The sequence below is a fragment of the Oryctolagus cuniculus genome, chromosome 16 (genome assembly GCF_964237555.1).
Source record: "Oryctolagus cuniculus chromosome 16, mOryCun1.1, whole genome shotgun sequence".
In the NCBI taxonomy this organism is placed as follows: Eukaryota; Metazoa; Chordata; class Mammalia; order Lagomorpha; family Leporidae; genus Oryctolagus; species Oryctolagus cuniculus.
The window spans coordinates 60,413,283-60,432,319 of NC_091447.1; the positions used below are offsets into that span (position 1 = coordinate 60,413,283).

The 19,037-nt window shown below is 64.0% G+C and overlaps 1 protein-coding gene across 10 annotated transcripts in view; it reads right to left on the bottom strand.

Moving 5' to 3' along the window:
* Positions 1 to 19,037, bottom strand: part of RANBP3 (RAN binding protein 3) — a 47,171-nt gene that overhangs the window by 3,979 nt on the left and 24,155 nt on the right. For 9 of the 10 annotated variants that reach the window (XM_070058722.1, XM_070058720.1, XM_070058719.1 and 6 more), the window contains 9 exons: positions 13,145 to 13,181; positions 12,974 to 13,060; positions 7,337 to 7,402; positions 6,637 to 6,729; positions 5,531 to 5,655; positions 2,200 to 2,319; positions 2,014 to 2,117; positions 1,479 to 1,557; positions 282 to 384 (listed from right to left, as the gene is read on the bottom strand). In XM_070058722.1, coding sequence (XP_069914823.1) covers positions 282 to 384; positions 1,479 to 1,557; positions 2,014 to 2,117; positions 2,200 to 2,319; positions 5,531 to 5,655; positions 6,637 to 6,729; positions 7,337 to 7,402; positions 12,974 to 13,060; positions 13,145 to 13,181 — 814 coding nt within the window. Of the gene's footprint in view, positions 1 to 281; positions 385 to 1,478; positions 1,558 to 2,013; positions 2,118 to 2,199; positions 2,320 to 5,530; positions 5,656 to 6,636; positions 6,730 to 7,336; positions 7,403 to 12,973; positions 13,061 to 13,144; positions 13,182 to 13,430; positions 13,705 to 19,037 lie in introns of those variants that run through there. The other variant, XM_017340380.3, reaches the window with a different exon arrangement.

The following is a 19,037-nucleotide window of genomic DNA, read 5'->3' on the forward strand; positions in this document are numbered from 1 at the left end:
GCCTGGAGGACGCCGGACGAGCTGTCTGGACAGGCCCCCACACCCCCGCCACCCAGCCGGAGCCTCTGCAGGGCGGCGCTGTGTCTCCAGGTCCCCGCTGGGAGAGGACAGCGGGAGACTCTCCCGAGGGACAGGCAGGAGGAGGGTGCTGGCTGCTGCACAGCCCTCCCTGGCACTGAAGGGACAGCTCCTGTCTGTGCTGAGCCCCAGAGCCCTGTGCCCCGGTCACACATCAGCCCACACCAACCCGACCCCCGTGGGCAGCCAGGGCCCCCACGCACCTTTCTCGGGGGTGGCCTCCTGGGACGAGGGCTCGGACCCAGAGTCGGCAGCAGCGTGCTCCCTGCTGGCCTCGGAGCTGCCCTCGCTGAGTTTTGGGGGACTCTGCGGGGAAGCAAAGCAGGCGGGGGAGGGCATGCTGTGTGCTACTGGTGCCAACGCCTGGCCCCGGCCCGCGGCAGCGGCCCTCAGCAGCCGTCCGCCTGGTCCCTGTGCCTCACGAGCCCCATCCCTACAGGGCTCCTCCACGTTCCAGGGGAGCACGCCGCAGTGCGCTTGGAGCCCCAAACACGCCCCCTCCTGGCTCTGCTGGGCCTTGTCATCTGGAGCCACCTGTGTGGCGGCCTGCGTGAGGCAACTCCCTGAACACGTCCTCGTGACAGAAAGAGGAGAACGAGCGGAGCTGGTGGTGTGGTGCAGCGGGTTAAGTGCGGGTTCGAGTCCCGGCTGCTCCACTTCTGATCCAGCTCCTTGTAATGGCCTGGGAAAGCAGTGGGAGACGGCCCAGGTGATGGGCCCTGCACCCACGTGGGAGGCCTGGAGGAAGCTCCTCGCTCCTGGCTTTGGCCTGTTCAGCCCTGGTCCTTTCAATCTTTTGGGAAGTGAACCAGAGGATGGAAAATGTCTCTCTCTCTCTGTAACTCTTTCAAACAAACAAAAACCTCAGAGAAAATAAAAAAAAGGAGAGAGCGCGCTGCTGTGGGAGAGAAGCAGGAGGCGCACGCGCTCCACGTGAACCCAGACGACGACGGGAACACTCGGAGGGCCAGGGACGCAGCCTCGGCGCAATCCCATGTGCACTGCGGGGCTGTGCGCTCGCCCGGGGAAGGGACAGGGACACAGGGAGCAGGCCGCACCCAGAACCCTCTCCTGGGTTGGGTGGGCTGTGGGCCGGCAGTCGTCGCTGGTGCTGGCAGCTGCGTTCCTAGACTTGGGCAGGGAGCACCCAGGTCCTGTCCCCTGGACTCCGGTGGCCCAGCAGCACACGGCCGAGGACGAGCACCTCGGCTGGCCTCTCGGGAGGATGCAGAACCCTGACCACCAGCCCGGCTCAGCAACACAGCGCTGCCCTACCTTTAGGCTGAATCTCCAACAACCGACAGCACCGTCACCTCCCAGGGGCGTGGTGGCCGCCCCGCGCACCCCTCAACCTGGGCCTGCGGCTAAAAGCCTCCCGGCCTCCAAGTGCGGCCACTCACCAAGACACGTTCGCTCATGTTCTGGCCAAACACAAATTTGTTGCTGGAGCAGTCGGCACTGTTGGTCGAGTTCTCTACACTGAAAAGAAGACGTGCAGTGAGCGTGGGGCCAGGCACACGTGCACGGATGCACGGAGCACACGCGTGCACACACGAGCAGTCAGACACAAAGACCCTTCGCCTGTCCTACGGACGGGAAAGGCACATTCCACCAGCTCCGCGGCTGGCTGCTGCCCAGTGCCACCACCTGCAGCACCAACTCAGGGCCAGCCAGGGCTTCACCCAGGGGTCGGAAACTCGCAGCTAACAGGATGCAGCTGCATCCCACTCTGCTTAGGGGTGAGGGCCACACACAGGTCACCGTAGGGACAGCCCCACACACAGCTGTGCCCAGAACGCAGGACGAGAGGCTTGAGGAGACCTGGATCCGACAGCCGTGGCTTCCCCGGGCCCGACAGGGACGCAGACAGTGGCCCCCCGGGCCTGAAGCTCTTCCCACCACCTGACTCCTGCCGGCCCGCGGCGCAGGGCGCACCTGGAGCTGATGTACTGAAGGAAGTAGTTGGTTGCGGCCGGCGTGTCTGCGCTGGGCTGCCCGGCACAGTCCACGTCGGCTATATCGATGCTCTCGTTCACCAGCTGGGGAAGACAGGAAGCCGTCACCCGGAGCGGGGCCCGGCCCGCGCCTGCGCCCCGCAGTGCGCCCCGCCCTGCCACGCACCTTCACTCTGTCCCTTAGGTTCTGCCCAAACACGAACGCTTGCTGAGCAGCCTGCTCTCGCTTCTCACAGCCCTCCTCGTCCAGAGTCCTGCCGGCCTCATTTCTCCGGGACTCCTTCTCCTAGGGAACCAGCAAATCTGAGAAACAGGAGCGACCCACGCCACGCTGCTCACGCCACGCCGCTCCCTCGTGCGGGTTCCTGGCCAAGGAGCACGAGTCCTCGGGGCGCTGCGCAGCCTGCAGCCGGCGCGGCAAGCCTCCCGGGGGCTGCGGGAGGAAGGCCCTGATGTCACTGGCTCCTGACCAGACACGTGGCCCTGATCCTGACCAGGGGCCAGCAGGGGCGGGCACTGGTGGCGCGGTGGGCCAGCCGCCTTCCTTCCTGTCTTCAGCTGGGGTGGCTTCTCAGTAGGGAGCACTATGGGGCAGCCTGGGCAGGCAATACCAGGAGAGGGTGGGGAGCAACGGCACCCTGGGTTCTCAGGTGGCAGCAGGCCTCCTAGTGGCTGCCAGCCTGTCCGGGTGTCAGGTCTGTTCAGCCCCCAGTGAGCACACGTCTGTGTCAAGGTGGACACGCTGTCAAAGAGCACATCACTGTCCAACTGTACTCCCGAGAAACACCTGCCCTGGGACACAGACAATGCAGAGCGCGTGTGAGAACCGGGAGCTGGGGGCCGGGGGACGCGCACTGTTAGCTGCGGCACTCAGCAATTTAAGACAGAAGACACGACGGAGGAAGTACAGCGGGCTCTTCGTGCCTCAGCATCTGACTATGGAATGAAAATATTTAGGAAAGAGAGAATTCCAGAAAGTTCCAAAAAGCACAACTTGAACCAGCGCCCTGCACCCGCTGTGCGCCTCACTGCGGGAAGGCTGCAACTCGCTCGTAAGGGTAGGCCTGCGGTGCCGCAGCAGTACGGACCACGCAGGCTGGCGCCACCCCCCCCCCCCCCCCCCGGCAGCACCGCGCCTACGTCACGCGAGGCCCTGTCTGTGTGAGGTTGCGTGGAGGCCTTACTGAGGGACTGGATCACCCGCAGATTTGGGTCTCCTCGGGGGTCCGAAGGCCGGCCGGACCGCACGGTGAGAGCCACAGCATGCTCCCTGGGGACACCACGCCGCCCGCCACAGGGACCCGCGAATGCAGTCCTCCAGTGCGGGAGCTTAGAAATGCCTGGGAATAGCCTGCTGCAGGCACCGAGGTCGGCCGGAGGGCGCCCGCCACGTTTTACTTCTACGTCTCCAAGCTGCTGCAACGCTGGCCACACAGGAAGACTTCTCTAAACGTCCCCAGAGCTTGCTCGCCTATCTGAGCTGCTGGCCACACACGCCACATGCCACAGGACACAGCTCGCTGTACAACTGGGGCCGCGTACACGACACAAACGTGAGGCAGGGTTTGCCCAGGACAGAGAAGAGTGGATCAGGGGAGAAAGGCCGGTGGCTGGGGTCACCCATACCCAGGGGCCGGCCGGCCACACAGCCGCGACAACACCTGCACTGCTCGCCAGAGTTCCCGCGCTGGCCACTGCGCTCCCGCTGACTGCGGCAGCCCCGCACCTCGCACCGCCTAGAGCACACACCGCTTTCCCGGGGGGTGGGGGGCTCAGGGGCCCTGGCCGGCCAGGAAGCTCTGCGCAGCCCGGCTGCAGGCCTCAGGGAATGCACTTCCAGGGTGGGCTTCTGGGCACCGTCTGCCCACCCGACGTGCTCGTCCCAGGCGGGCAGAGCCTGCAGGGTCACGGTGCTTGAGTGGACACACAGCAGGCAGGGCTGCAATCAGACCAACGAGAACCCTGAGGCCCCAACCACAACCTCAGATGGTCCAGGAACCGCTTCCCCACCCCCCAGTGTCTAACCTCGGCACACAGGACCCAGCGAAGCCCCGCCTCAGGAGCTCCCCCGAGGGCCGCCCAAGCCTCACTCGCCACGCTCCGGCCCCCTGACCACGAGAGGCAAGGACAATGTGTCTGGCACCGCCAGGGATGGGGCAAGATGCTGTGGCCCTTGTGGCTCCCCCCAGGCCCACAGCCAGTCAGGCACGGGGCACCAAGTGGGACGGGCCAGCGAGCCATGACGCCAAGAAGGGAGTAGGGCCTGGGAGACGCTGCCTGAGAGCCGCCCTCAGTCACCAGGGAGGCCCAGGGAACAGACCTGCACCTGCCCTACCCCAGCTGCCCTAGTGTCCTTGTTTGCGAGGCCCAGGAAGGACACGGGATGCTGGCAGACCCCAGGGACAGGACGGAGCAGGACCTCTCCAGAGAGCTGTGAGCTCTCGGTGCCCGTCAGGACCCTGGAGGAGTCACATGCTGGGCTCCCCCGACTGCAAGCCGCACCCCTCACACTCACGTTCCCATCTTCCCAGCTGAGCAAACGGCGGCTCGAGGGTGGGGGGCTCGGGGACGTGCCACACTTAACTGGAGACAACACTGGCACTACTGCAGCCTGGGCACCTACCTACCAGGAGGCGGAGGGCACGGAACACAGGCAGCAGCTCGTCCCTGGGGATGGGTAGGGTCCAGAACTGCCCCAACCACTGGGCTTTCCAAATGGGGGACGCCACACTGCGGTGCCGCTGCCTCCCCCCTACTCCTGCCAGCCTCAGTCACCGGCTCTTGACCGGCGTCGGGCTCTGCAGCTACTGAAGCACACCCCTTTGGGTCCCAGGCTCCTTACATGAACCGCAGCTGGCTCACTCGCCAGTGTAGACTGGACTCCCCAGGGGCATCTGGGGGCGGAAACCAGACATCTCCCAGGCAAAGGCTGTGCCTCTGGGCCAGGGCCAAGGATGCTCCCCTGGACATGTGGAGCTCGGGCACCCAGCGGAGGGCAGGCTGGTGACCGGCACCGCTACGGCTCTGCCATGGCACCAGGGCCCCCCGGCTTTCCGGGCTAGAAGCTTCCTTCCGGGTGGTGAACTGAGGGGGAGGCGACCCTCTAGGGGGTGGGGACTATGGGGCCATCAGGTTCCTGGGGGCACTGGCCCTCAGAGGGGTGAACGCAGGTCTCAGGGAGTGAGAGCAAAGCTGGCTGCAAGTCCCTCCGCCGGCCGCCTCCCCACGCCCTCTCCCCCTTGCACGTGCCCTGACCGTGGCTGCCGAGGGCCTCAGCGGGGCTGAGTGCTCAGCCTGCACGCAGCCTCGGGTACGGTTACGCCAGTGGGAACGGGACCAGGCCAGCCCGGCTCGGCTGTTCACGGAGACCACTGCGCTGATGCAGGAAGCCTCGCGGCAGGCCCCCGCTTGAGGCTCGGGGCAGCCTGTGACGTGGCAGAACCCCCCACTCCCCCCGCGGCCCCCACGCAGGGCTCCCCGCCCCAGCTCCCACCGACCTCCAGTGCGTGTGCCTCCTCAGCACGTTCCGAGGGGCTCCTCCGGGCGGGGCTGTCGGGGGAGGCTGCTGCCGCTCCGGCGCAGTCTGCTAGGATGCTGACCCCGTTGGTGCCGCTGCTTGGGACTGCGGGGCAAAAGCAGAGCAGGGCAGTGAGGGCGCCCACTGAGGGCCCCGACCCCCACCCCTGCCCACACACACAGGGACATCTTCTATCTGCTTGTTCGCTCCCAGATGTTTCCAGCAGCAGGGACTGGGCCAGGCTGAAGTTGGGAAACAGGAGCGCCATCCAGGTCTCCCACGAGGGTGGCAGGGACCCAAACACTTCAGGCACCACGTGCTGCCTCCCAGGGTCTGCAGGAGGCGGCGACCGGAATCGGGAGGGGGGCTGAGACTCAAACCCAGGCACTCGGACTTGGGACCCGGGTGCTTCACCACTATCTCAGGCGCTAGGCCGAACGCTGCCCTGCTGTCTCCTTTTTTAGGAAAGGAGGCGGTATCTTGACTACAAGTCACAGATTGTTAGGAAAAAACCCTGAAACAAAAACCTCAGGGAGGCAGGGATAGCCTATCTTTATTCCAGAAAGAGCTGCGTGTATTTTCAGCGTGCTTGAAAGCATTACTGCTAATTGAGGGAAAGGAACAAGGGAGCACGCGAGGGCACAGCCCCTCCGGAGCAGGGCGCTGCAGAGTCCAGCCGTCTCCCCGTGCTCAAGCTGCCCGGGGCTTCCCCCTTTCCTCGTGCTGCCTCCCTCCTTCAGCCACAGGCAGGCGCCCGGAGAGGGGGAGCGAATTCAGGGTGACCTGGCAGCCACGGTGAAGGAGCGGCCCCAACCTCGCCACAGGGTACGGGCGGCTGATCCAAAGGCCCCGCGGGTCTCAGAGGGAGAAGCCTCACGCCACTGTCACAGGGGCAGCCCGGCTGTTAGGAAGGCGGTGAATGAACAAAGCGCTTCTGCCCCCAGCACCGCTCTCAGCCGAGGGCTCCAGGAGGCCATGGAGTGGCTCACCGCGGAACATGCTGGGGTGGGGGCAGGGCTGAAGGAGAACCGTCCCTCATCCCTCGTCCCCAGTGCCAAGTGGGGTGCCCGGGCGGCGGCTTCTTACCAGTCTGCGGCAGGGCCTTCGGCTGTGGGGCCTGGAGGACTGCCGGGCGCAGCACGCTCCGCTGCTGCTCCTTGGGCTTCTGGCTGGGAAGACCTGCAACACAAGTGGCTTTCCCAGGGCCTGCACCCCTGCAGGAGGCACAGTAGCCCCGCCCAGGGGCCCGTTCCACGCCCCTGCAGGCAGGACGGGGCAGGGGGGCAGGGGGCAGGCGACCTCGTCTCCACGGCCACACTGGCCGAGTGCGGCTACTGCCGCTTTCACGTGTGACTGACCAGGTGACACGGGCCAGGTCTGTGGGCTACTGCAGGGACAGGGGAGCCACAGGGGCAGCAAGGCACAGCGGCTGTCCTGGTGCTGGACTCCTGAGCCAAGGAGACAGAGAGGGGGAGGCAGCAAGCTCACGGGTGACTCCCCAGTAACTGCGGACTGTGTCTGCTCAGAGACCACCGTGGCTGCCCTGGTAAGCAGTGCCCCTGGGCATGACCGCACTGCTCAGCAGGGGTCGGCGGGTAGAGAGCTGGGCAGGGGGGCCAACAGCTCATGCCAAGATGGCCTGCCTCTCCTGGGCACAGGGTTCCCACTGGCTGGCCCGGGCCTCCCTGGCCAAACAGGCTCCCTGCAGAGCAGCTCTCCAGGGCTCCCAGGGCGGTCTGAAAGGTGTGGGAAAGCCGTCCCCTCGTCCTCCACAGTGGCCACCCACCTGCACTGGGCGCCTGGCCGTGGATCAGCGTCGGTGGCTTCAACCGGAACCCGCTGCTCTTTTCCTCTGCAAGACAAGCCACAAGGTAAGGTCGGCAAGCGTCCCTGGGGCGCCAGGCCGGGAGGGAGCAAGGGCAGGACAAGAGGGCTCCCGCGGCCCAGGCGGCCCGAGGCACACGGTTCTGAATCACAACAGAAACGCAGGAGCTGGGTGGTAAGAGAGCTCAGGGAGGACAGGAAGTGCTGGCTCTGAGAGACTGCAGGCCAGGACGGTGACCTCAGGGAGGACCGGAGCTCTCCAGGGCTGGGCGGGGAAGCAAGGCTGCCCTCTGCTGCCTGCCCAGGAGCTGAGCCGCTCGCAAAGTGCAGGTCTGCAGGCCTGCGGTGTCGCGGAGCCAGAGCCAAGATCCTCTCCCAGGGCTCTCACCCGCCAGAGGCTGGCTGCGGCCCCACGAGCAGATGTCTGGGAGGGAGGATGTGTCCCGCAGGACAGCACAGGCGACATCTGAGGGGCCTGCTCTCATTCCAGATGTGCTCATGGCGCGCTGCCAGGCCTACGACCAACACCCAGAGCCCGAGGGGGTCAGACCCCAGGGGCTTCTCTCGGGTGTCCCAGCAACTGCGCCCACCTGGGGTGCGGGTCATCCTAACAGCCAGGTGTGCCCAGGGCAGGGAGTCACAGGTCACCAGAGCTGGCCTTGCTGCGGTGCTGGGGAACAGCGCGGCGTGGGGACTGGCACTACTGTGCGGCAGGCTGACATGCCACAGCCTGTATTAACTTCCGACCCAGTTCCCTGCTAACAGGCCTGGGGAGGCAGCAGATGATGGCCACGTGGGAAGCCTGGATGGAGGTCCAGGCTCCAGCTTCAACCTGGACCAGTCCTAGCTGTTGCAACCATTCGGAGAATAAACCAGCAGCGGAAATCTGTCTCTCCCTCTCTATACAACTCCACCTTTCAAATAAGGATATCTTATTTTTTTAAAGTGTTTTTAAAGATTTTATTTATTTTATTTGAGAGGTAGAATTACAGACAGTGAGAGGGAAAGACAGAGAAAGGTCTTCTTTTCGTTGGTTCACTCTCCAAATGGCCGCAACAGCCGGAATGTGCCAATCTGAAGCCAGGAGCCAGGCGCTTCTTCCTGCTCTCCCACGTGGGTGCAGGGGCCCAAGGACTTGGGCCATCTTCTACTGCTCTCCCAGGCCATAGCAGAGAGCTGGATTGGAAAAGGAGCAAACGGGACTCGAACCGGCACCCACGTGGGATGCTGGCGCCGCAGGCGGAGGATTAACCTGCTGCGCCACGGCGTCAGCCCCTCAAATGAGATCTTGAAAACAAACCAGAACTAGAAGGCCCACTTCCTGCCGGCTGTGTGCTTACCCCAACTTCCCTCCCTGGGCAGCAACACCAGCCAGAGTGAAGGAGCCAAGCCTGAAGGTGTCCACAGCTGTGGCCGCGGTGTCCGCCCCGACAGAGCGGTCACATAAGCTACCCGAGAAGCGGGCACCCTGGGTGGGAGGAATGGTGGCCCCGTGGTCTTTTTCAGGAGCTAGTATGGAGTTGTGTTCCCAGCTCTTGATTCGGAGAATGCACAGGAAGCTCCTGGTGCTGGCGTCCATGACTGAGCCTTGAGCCCAGGCCAGGCTGCACAGTGCGGGTGGCAGGCCTGGCCACTGCCGCCACAGGCCAGACACGAGGTTGAGCCCAGAGCCTGGCCCTGTGCACATACGCAGGAAACCCGCGCCAACACAGCAGCACCTGGGCACGCAGGTGCCGCACACCTCACACCTCCCCTCCTTCCCTCCGAGCTCCCACTATTCTCATTCTGAGGTTCACTGATTCATTTTCACCCACTTGGAAGGCAGAGCGGGAAAGATGGACAGAAATGGTTTTCCCCTGCTGGCTCATTCCCCAAATGCCAGGGCTGGGAGAGGCCATACCCAGGGGCCGTGACGTCCACCCAGGTCTCCCACAAGTACTTGGGAACTGGAGCAGCAAGGATTTGAACTGGCACTCCAACACGGGATGCTGGCACCTGCTGCTCCACGCCTACACCCCAGGCCGCCCTTGTCCTGGCACTGCGGACTCGGGGGACACAGGGGCCCAGGGCAGCGTTCAGAGGGTGGCCAACCCCGCAGGTCTCAAGCCACGGACTCGGAGGTGATCTTTCCCCTCCTTCCAGAAACGTGCTTTCCTGGCAGCACGGCCAGGGTGCGATGCAGGCGAAGCAGTGCTTCCTGCGCGGGTGCCTGAGGCTCAGCACACAGCCCAGGCCCCAGCCCGCAGGCCAGCACCGCGGTGGACAAAGTCCTCCGTGGGCAGCCTACATCCTCCCAGCAGGCTGCCGTCCAAGGGTGCCTTCTGCACGCTGAGACAGGCCCGTGCGACGTCTGAGGGGCAGCAGGAAAACATCCAGGAGTTAGACCTGGTGTGCAGCAGATGCTGGAGAGGACCCAAGAGCAGGCAGCCTGGCAGGACGGGCGCTCGGCCCGGCTGAGGACGGAGAACGAGGAAACCCAGAGGGCAGATCAGGTTCCCAGCCCGCCCCACCAGACAGGCGAGGCGGGGATGTGCAAGGGGAAGCCCCCGCATGGCTTCAGAGCATCCAGGGACGCAGTGGGTGAACTCCAAGGTCATGAGGGTAAGCAGACTGAGGAAGTACTCCAGACGCAGGGAGACAGGGACTCGACCCTGCTGTGAGGGACGGCTGTGGCCCAGGGGCGGGGCCTCGAGGTAGGGGAGCTGTGAGCACTTTATCACTCCCCTCCAAGTCTCAGGGCTAAGGAGCAGAAGATGGCGAGGCGGTGGGCAGGCAGCAAAGGACAGGAATTTGCTGTGTGGAAGGGACGTGGATCCGGGCAGCGGGGACTAGAGGCCACGGCTGTGTTCAAGCCCACAAGACGGCTGAGCCGCTTCCTGCAGACAAGGGTTTGGGGGAGAGGGCAGGTGATCTGTGACTCCAGAACCCGAGGCCACGAGGGATGTGTAACCCAGCACGGCAGTGCTCCTGACAGCCTCGGCCGGAAGGCAGGCCACCGGTGGTAGCGGTGGTGGGGGACCACCTGGCATCACCTACAGGCCACGTGGGCCTCGGGGCCTGCTTCAGGGTGCGGGCAGGGGCTCAGCTCCAATGGTCCGCATCGAGACTCAGCAGGAGTCTGATGGCTGGAACGGTGCCATCAGTCAATCCACAGTCATAAATGCTCCTGCCGTAGGCCCTGCCGGTTTACCTGGGCCCTGCCGGCTGCCTCCTGCCCGGGCCGCCGACAGCCTGCCTTTGAAGTCAGCCATAAATCTACGTCAGGCAGGTCGAGTAACAGGACTCGCGTTGTTAACCTCGCTCATTAAATCTTTTATGGGGAATTTCAGTCATGTGGGAGAAACTTTCAGGAAATCCTGAAGTTCTCTAGTGAAAGCCCAAAAAAGGCAGGCTCTGTCTTCCCGTCGAGGGATCAAGCTGAAGCCGTGATTAAAATCTATTTATCTGAGCAGATCAAGGCGGTGTTAATGAATGCGAGAACTTTACACACAGAGCCAGGGCCCAGGACAGCACACCCTGCCCGGCAGTGCCCTGTGTGCCGGGACAGGGAGGAGGCGGGTGCCGGGGGGTCTTTTCACTGGATTGTTTGATTTGATCTTTGAAAATCAATGTGGTTACACGGCTTGTGTGAACCTTAGAAAGATGAACAAGCCCCACCCCCTCGCAGGAGCGGCCCGGGACCTGGCCCACATGCCTACCCTCACCCAAGAGCAACCACCTGCCTTTCAGTGCGCCCCGGGACTGGCGGGGGCAAGGGCTGAGGCCCAGGTGCCCGCGGAGGACTGACGGCTGATGGCAGGAAGACAGCCATTGTGCTTTATGCTGTTGGCAAGGAGGCGCAGGCAGGAGAGAGAACAAGAGGACAAAGAGCCAACAGGCAGGGTGCACATGCGGGCAGCCTGCCCCGGAGGCCGGGTGTCGAGCCCATGGCTTGAGGGTCCGCGTACCAACAGGGGGGAGGAAATTTGCCTCTTCTGGCAGCCAACAGGCGCCTCCGGCCAGGCCCCCTCGACCCGAGGGCTCACCGCGTCCTGGCCCACTCCGGCCAGGCCCCCTCGACCCGAGGGCTCACCGCGTCCTGGCCCACTCCGGCCAGGCCCCCTCGACCCGAGGGCTCACTGTGTCCTGGCCCACTCCTGGCTGCCCACCTTGCCGCAGGCCCGGCAGGGGCAGCAGCCATGGGAGTGGAGGGCATAGGAGGCTCCACCCTCACTGTCACGTGTCTAAGCTCTTGGTTTACATGACTGCCTGCTTCCTGAGCTGCCGGCCAGCCTACAGGCTGCCACAGGTGAAGCGGAATTCACTGAGGATCTAACAGTGCCGTGAGGACAGGCGGCCGCACAGAGCGCAGGCAGGGCAGACTCCCAACTTGCTGGTACCACGTCTGTTGTCCACGTCCCTGCTCAGCGAGAGCCGAGGCCCTCCTAAGGGCCGGTGCGCTGGGGGAGAGGGGGTTTTACGTGGGCCAGAGGGGAAGAGGGACACTGCAGTGCTCCTCTGCCGTCAGCCCACGGCCACAACACACGGCGCCTCGCTCTCCTGCGTGGTGCCAGCAGCAGCCGTAACGGGGAGGAAGCAGACGCTGCCAGTCCTGTGGGAACACCAGGCAAGCGCACAGCACTCCGCATCCTGACGTGCAGACCGTCTGCAGAGCCCCTCAGCACCGGTGCCCGAGGGACCACAGGCAGTGGCGGAGGGCAGGTGGGCACATCCCGATCAGGGTCCACTGTGCCACAGGAATGACCTGCAGGGTCGTCACCTATGTCACACCCTCCGGTAACACCTGCACTACTTCTGCACACGCAGACAACTGCCGAATGTCCCCCCTTACGGGGGCTTCCTTAAGGCTCAACTGCAGGAACAATGACTTGGACCGCGCAGCTGGAGAACCTGTCCCGAGACACACGTCTCCAAGTCGGCACTGCAGACGTCCGAGACCGAGACCGTGAGACAACACACCGTGATGCAGCCGTCGCTGCCGGGCCATCCCCGTGGCTGGGGGCTGAAGCTCAGGTTCTCCACGCCGCCCAGGTAGCAGCCACAAGACCCGTCTGTGCCTGGAGCCTGCCCCTCTCCTGCACTAGCCTTTGAGCCCGCAGGTGCTCAGAGTGCACCACCCACCCAGGGCCTCCTCACCCTCAGCCCACCTGTCTGAGCCCAGCCAGCCCCTCCTTCCTGGCCTCCCCAGGCCCTGCTGGTTACTCTGTGTGTACACATGTGTGCACACGGTTACTGTGTGCGTGTGCATGCTGACTGTGCGTCTGCTGGGGCCTCTGGGCTTGGTTCCTGTGTGCACATGCGTGTGCACGCGTGACTGTGGGTGTGGCTCCTCCACTGGCATGCAGCAAGGTCCCTGTGCCCCTTCCCCCTTCCGTCCACAGCGGTGGAGCAGCTTGCACAGAGGACTACAGCAGCCAGAGCCTCCGCCAGGCTCCACAGCCCGGCCTGCCTCCACCCCGACAGACGGCTTCACGAGACGCGAGCCCTCCTCCTGACGGAGGCCGAGACTCGGACGCACTCTCCAGGAGCCGGGCAGGGGACAGACGACGGACGGAAGTGCCGGAGAAGGTGGGCTGCCCGGCACGCGAGGTGAGCTCACCTGGCTGTGAGAGGGGGAGCTGGGTCAGTGAGGACGTTCGTTCTCGCTTGACAGGAGGGCAGTAGTTGCCATCTTCCCGGTCAGAATCTACAGAAAACAAAGGGGACGAGGACCGTCAGGCTGCTTCCTTCCCAACCACGGAAGGGCCAACGGCTCCGGAGACGTCCTTACCTTCTCCCCCTTCGGGACTGGAGCCGCCAGCTGACCTCTGAAACGAGAGCACACAGGAGGGCGGTGAGACGGCGCCTGGCGACCCAGAGCCGAGGGCCAAGTCCCCGAGCTGGGCCTGCCACGCGTCCACAGAACCTCAACCAGCCGCTGAAGAAACTCTGCGTCTGGCCCACAGAAACACGTGCCAAGGAACCTGCCCAGCAGGCGGGAAAGCACTGACAGTACCAGGGCCCCGCGCCAGCGCTGCCAGACTCCACCTGCCCAGTGCCCAGGCCAGCCTCTTTACCACGAGGGCGGCGGGCTGTTGACAGTGGACACGGAACACCCCTCCGGGCAGTTTCTGGAACGTTCTAGGGCACGCACTCCTGCCTCCACAGGCTTTCATTTACAGAGCAGGGAAAGACGGGCAGAGCTGGAATGCTCCGGGCCAAAGCCCACAATCCCCAGATGCAATCCTACAGCTCACAGGACAGCCACAGGCTAGGAGGGAGGCGCGGGAGAGCGCCCTCCAGTACCAAGCTCTCACTGCAGGACGTAACTGGCAAACAGACTTGGTTACAGAAAGCCCCCCTCGCCCCCGCCCGCCCCGCACGTGCTGGATTCGGGACGTGTCGCTCTCCAGGGCCGGGCCGGGCCACCTCCTGGCCCACCCAACACTCGGTTTAAGAGCAAGCAGAAGAGTCAAGTTTCTTATTTTCCAGAAGGCTCCCCAGGGGTCAAGTCGAGCCAGATGAGGACTGCCTGCCCCCAGAGCTGCGAGCTGCGAGAGATTAAGAGCTGATGTGCTGGACGCGCTCTGCCAACTGCAATAAATAAAGCAGGAGCCGCCAGGAGCCAGAAGCTCCTCCCTCGGGGCGGGGGCGGCCCGTCTTCCCATAAAGGGACAGGCAGCCTGTACTTCTGGCTTTGTAAGGGCCACATTTGCTCTCTGCCGTATACTCCTTGCTTTTGTTTTTATAATCCTTTAAGAATGTAAACACCGTCTGCGCTCGCAGGCTGTGGACTGGAACGTGCAGCAGTGACTGTCCAGAGGGCAGCTGCACAGTCAGTTCACGACACGAGGACTGGACCCCAACCTGGGTGACCGCCAGGCAGGGGGACCGTGAGCCTGAGGACACACAGGGGTGCCATCAGTCCCTGGGCAACTGCAAACACCAGAGTCCCAGGCTGAACAAACCACCTGGTCACAGGCAAGCCCGCAGGTTAGCACCACGTTCACCGCTTCAGGGCCGGGCCATGAGCGTGGAAAGAAAACCACCCCCCGTTTCTCGAGACCTGCAGCCCACCGGGCCAGCGGGGAAGCTTACTGCGCCCAGGCAGGCCTCGGCTGGTCGAGCCTAGTGCCTCCTCTCCAGGGACGGTGCTGAGGTTCCCTGGGCTAACACAGGCAGCACGTGTGCCCATGCCCAGGGCCCTGCCAACAGCCAGGCCAAGCTCCTGGTACCTTCTGACCGCTCACGCCTCACGCTGGCTGTGGCCATGCTCTCAAGGCAAGCTGGCTTCCACTAGATGCCGGGACAGACGTGACAGGACAGACGAGGCTGTGACATGAGCCTCTCCTCAAAGAGTTACGAAGAGGGGTCCCAAGACCAGGACCAGAGCAGGGCTGAGAGACCCCTCCTGCTGCGCCCAGACCCGCATCTGAAAGCCCAGGGAGGAGTCACCAGGCCGGCCTCAGCCCCCTCTCCGGGAATGCCCTCTCTCCTTGGGGGATGCCAGTGGGGTGCAGGCTCCAGGTACCAGTTCACCTCACGTTCGGCCCAGGGAGGCAGCGTCTGCACACCCGGCTGCTGACGCCGTGGCCTATAACTCCTGGGGCCTCAGTCCCCCCATCCTGGGCCCTCCCCCAGGCCCACCCCTCTTCACAGCCTCACCTCAGAGGGGCGCCCCAGCCTTGCGTAGGTGCCACCTCTCCTCCCACCTCATGCTGAGGGCAGGCTACGTCCTGCGGCCCTAGCCCTTCTCTCCTAACCCAACAAGCATGCCCACTGTACAAAGCCCTTCCACGGGGGCCTCCGGGCTGACTGCTGGGACCCAGGCTGGCCATCCTCTCTCAGGCCTCTGTGCCACCTTGTCCAGCGACGCCCTGGGCTGCGGGGTCTTCACGTGCCGCACACGTTTCCTCCGTGGCGCTGATTCTGATTCCATGACTGGGCTGGCAAGCTCACCAGACCCCGAGTTCCAGGAGAGAAATGGTTCTTGGCACACAGGTGCTCACGGGCCCGCGGTCAGTGACAGGACCTACACGCCAGGCACCGATGCCAACCTCACAGTGGGAGGCACCAATACAATCGTGGCCACGGCCAGGGCCCTGAGTCTCCTCCTGCTCCATGGCTCTGTGGAGACGTCCCACTGTCACGACCCCAGGAGGCCTCCATACCCGCCCTTAGCCTGCAGTGACCCACGGGAGTTTCCGACTTCCACTCTGGCTCCAGTGCGATGGGAGAAGGCACTCTGACTTCGACCCTTTCACAGCTGAGATGAGTTCTGCCGCCCGGGCCGCGTGCACTGGACACACCCTGCCGGCGGTGTCCCCATGGGCTCCGTGCTCCACGAGTCCCGCCTCATTGCTCAGACGTTCTCCTGCTTCCTGACGCCGCCGACTGCTGGGCGGGACCAGCCAGCTCCAGTGCTGCGAGCTGAGCTCTGCGTATCCGAGGCCTCCTCACGACAAGCCACACCTCGCAGGGCCTCAGGTCTCCGTAAGAACGTGGTGGGTGCTGGAGATCACCTCCCCTGAGCAGGGTGCCCGACGCTGGGCTCCCTCCTGGCCTCTCGCCGTCTGTGCGGTGCTGGCTGTGGCCGGAGAACACGACCACGCTGGGTGACGCTGGAGCCTGCCTTCTCCCTCCCCCATGCCTGGGGCAGCAGTGCAGCTCCCCCGCCACGGCTCACTCAGCCCCATCCACCACTGCTCACTGCACAGGCCCTTTTATCAAGCTCATCACGTTTGGGCACACCCCCGTCACCTCTAGGGTCAACACGTCCACGCCACTGCCTCTCATGTCTCGCTGCGACGCAGTGCACATATGCAACACCTAGGATGCTGTGCGGAGGGAGCCCGTCCCTCACGTAGCTCAGCCAGACAACATGCAGACGCCCCTAGGGCCCTAACCTCAGGAGAACCTCAACCCATGGCTCAAACTGCTGTGTGGTGCGCAGCCAAGGCCCAGTAAGGACAGTACAGGGGCAAATGCGGCTGGGACCCCCAGTGGGGCTGCAACGGCCGCCACCGTGGTCACCTTCGGTGGACACGTCGGCTCTCCCAGACGTCCTCAGCAGCTGCCTCCGGGGGCCCCCAGCGGGGCCTCCCTGTCCAGCACCCTGCTACGTGGAAGGCCTTCTCAGGAGAGGGCTGAGCTCGCTGATGGCTGCCTCCCGCCGCGCACCCCACAGTGGGGAAAGCTGGGGGCAGGAAGACCCCTCCGGCCGCGCTGGCCCGCACGAGTTTCACCAGCACTTGCCAAATTCCTGCCACGGCTGCCGGGTCCGAGCTCTTGCACGGCACTCACACACGCTGACAGCCCAAGGCCCAGTCACTGCACCAGGGACCCGTGAGGGTGTGTGGTCCTCTACTTGCCCTCAGCAGACCCCACGCCCAGTCACTGCACCAGGGACCCCCGTGGGGGTGTGTGGTCCTCTGCTTTCCCTCAGCAGACCCCACCGCTGCGAGGCGCAGCAGGATGCAGATGGCCCAGAGTACACAGGGAAGCAGGCGGCAGAGCACACAACCCTCCCGCTTCTCTCGGGCACGACAGGACGGGAGCCTGACGAGGGCTCACTCCAGTGCCACACCAGACCCCCGAAGGCTCTTGGTGCAGAAGACGACAGCAATGCCACAACCGCGACACTCACTCACAAACAGCCCTGGCGAGGCTGCCCGGCGTGCGCTCGCAAGGAGCAGGCAGAGGGGCGGCGCCAGAGGCTGCCCTGCAGAGGCAGACGGCGCATGAGCAGCAATGCACGCCCGGACAGACCGGAGAGCAAGCTTCCCCAGACAGCGGCCACCGCCTGGCCTGCGTCGCCCCAGGGAATCCCTGCCCGGGCGCAGCAGTGACAACGCACGGTGGCTCCAGGCCCCACCCCCCCCCAACCCAAGAAGCATTCCCACTGCACCAAAGCGGCTGTGTGGGACGCAGACCAAGACACGGGCCGGTGGGAGAGGCCACCAGCTCAGAATCCTTATCAAGCAGGCGGCCAGTGAAGTCGCAGGTGAGAAGCCACCTCCAAAGGCTTGGCTGCTGCCGGCGGTGAGGGTCAAGGCCCCTGCAAGGTGAAGGGGAGCTGTCTGGCCACAGGGGTCCAACCAGACGCCTGTGAAACTCCCCAGGGGCTCTAAGAACCACGCGTGAAGCTCAGCCGGGCCCCAGCAGGAACATCAGTCCGGTGCGATTCCGTAGGACCCAGAGCTTCGTCGGCACGCAGTCTGGCCTCTGTCCAAGCGCTCTGCAGGCCGGCAGGTGTCCTGGCACTCGCTCCTCCGGGGCCAGGGCTCTGATGAGACGGAACAATGGCAGGGGCAAGGAGCTCTCCGCTTTACCTTGTCGCCAGGGGCCTGGAGTCGAGAGGGCAGGCCAGCACGACGGGGAGGCCTGGGGTAAGCGTGGCTGGTTTCCTGGACCCCACAGTGGGACACAGCAAGATCCCACACGTGTGGTGTTGAAGGAAAAGGGCCTTGGCCACAAGGCAGCGCCGTCAGGCTCCACCCGGCTTGGCTCACGGCCTGACTGACCTAAGTCAAGTCTACCCTGCCTTCAACAACCCAAGCAGTAGAGAAGGCCGGTTAGGGATGCCGCTAGCGACCTGGCAGGGTTTACTCTGCCAAGAGCCAGGCAGCAAGCCCCAGCTGGCTCAGAGCTGTCACCAAGCCTTGTGACCATGGTGCTCCGAGCCCTCAGCATGACACTGGTACACGTGTGCACTGCCCCCAGTCCCGGTCCTGGCTCAGCCCAAGGCTCTGCTCGCATCTCTCAGCACGAGTGCTTCTGACCCAAAGTCCAAGGGGATCAAGAAGCCGAGGCCCTCTCAGGACGCTTCCTGGTGGGCCTCTGGGAGAAGGGCAGCTGTCCCATCTGCTTCTCTCTCTGAACCCTGCTGGGAAGAGGGTCCCAGGCGAGCTGGGCTTTAGGGACGCAGGGCCTGAGCGGAATCCCCACCGAAGCTCATCCACGCTCAGAACCGTCTCCTGTGCCCCCAAGAGTGCACACTCAACTCACGAGAGGTCTCCAGGAGCTGCTCTGCCAACAAATAAGCAAAAAGCGCAAACCCCTCCTAAACCTTGTGCTGTGGCCCTGGCGCTCGCTCGCGTGAGGGTCGTGCTGTGGCGCCAGCTTTCTTGCGGCTTCCGAGTCTGCCCCACTGCCCAGACCCCTGTGTGCCATGAAGGATGCCCCCAACCCCGGCACATGGACTGTTTCTTCTTCCATCTCACACTGCTTCCTCCAAGATGTGAAAACAGAGCTCCGACCGCACTTGGGCTGAACACCACTTCTTCCTGCGTATCCTAGGGTTTTCTGGCTGAAACTGAATTGTCATGGTTTTCTCAAGAACGGGGGACTGGTGTGTGACAGGAGGAAGCGCTAAGGTCTGGCTGGGGCAGGGCCTGGGGTCTTCTTGGAAAGTCCTTGCTCCCTGTCTTCGGTCAGCAGCTACCTACAGGACGGAGCGGTCAGTCCTGAGTGCAGGACGGTGTTTACCTGGCCCAACTCCTCAAACTTCCAAAACCCCAGACATCTCTTGTTCTTCAAGTTCACCGTCTTCTCCACCTAGGGTCTTCCAAAGCTTCTCAATACAAAGAGAAAGGGCTCAAGGGCTCCTTCTGGATTCAAAGGGAGAGTCTTTTCTTCTTCCTGCTTTGGTTGGAGACAGGCAGTTCACCGCCTAACCACGCTCC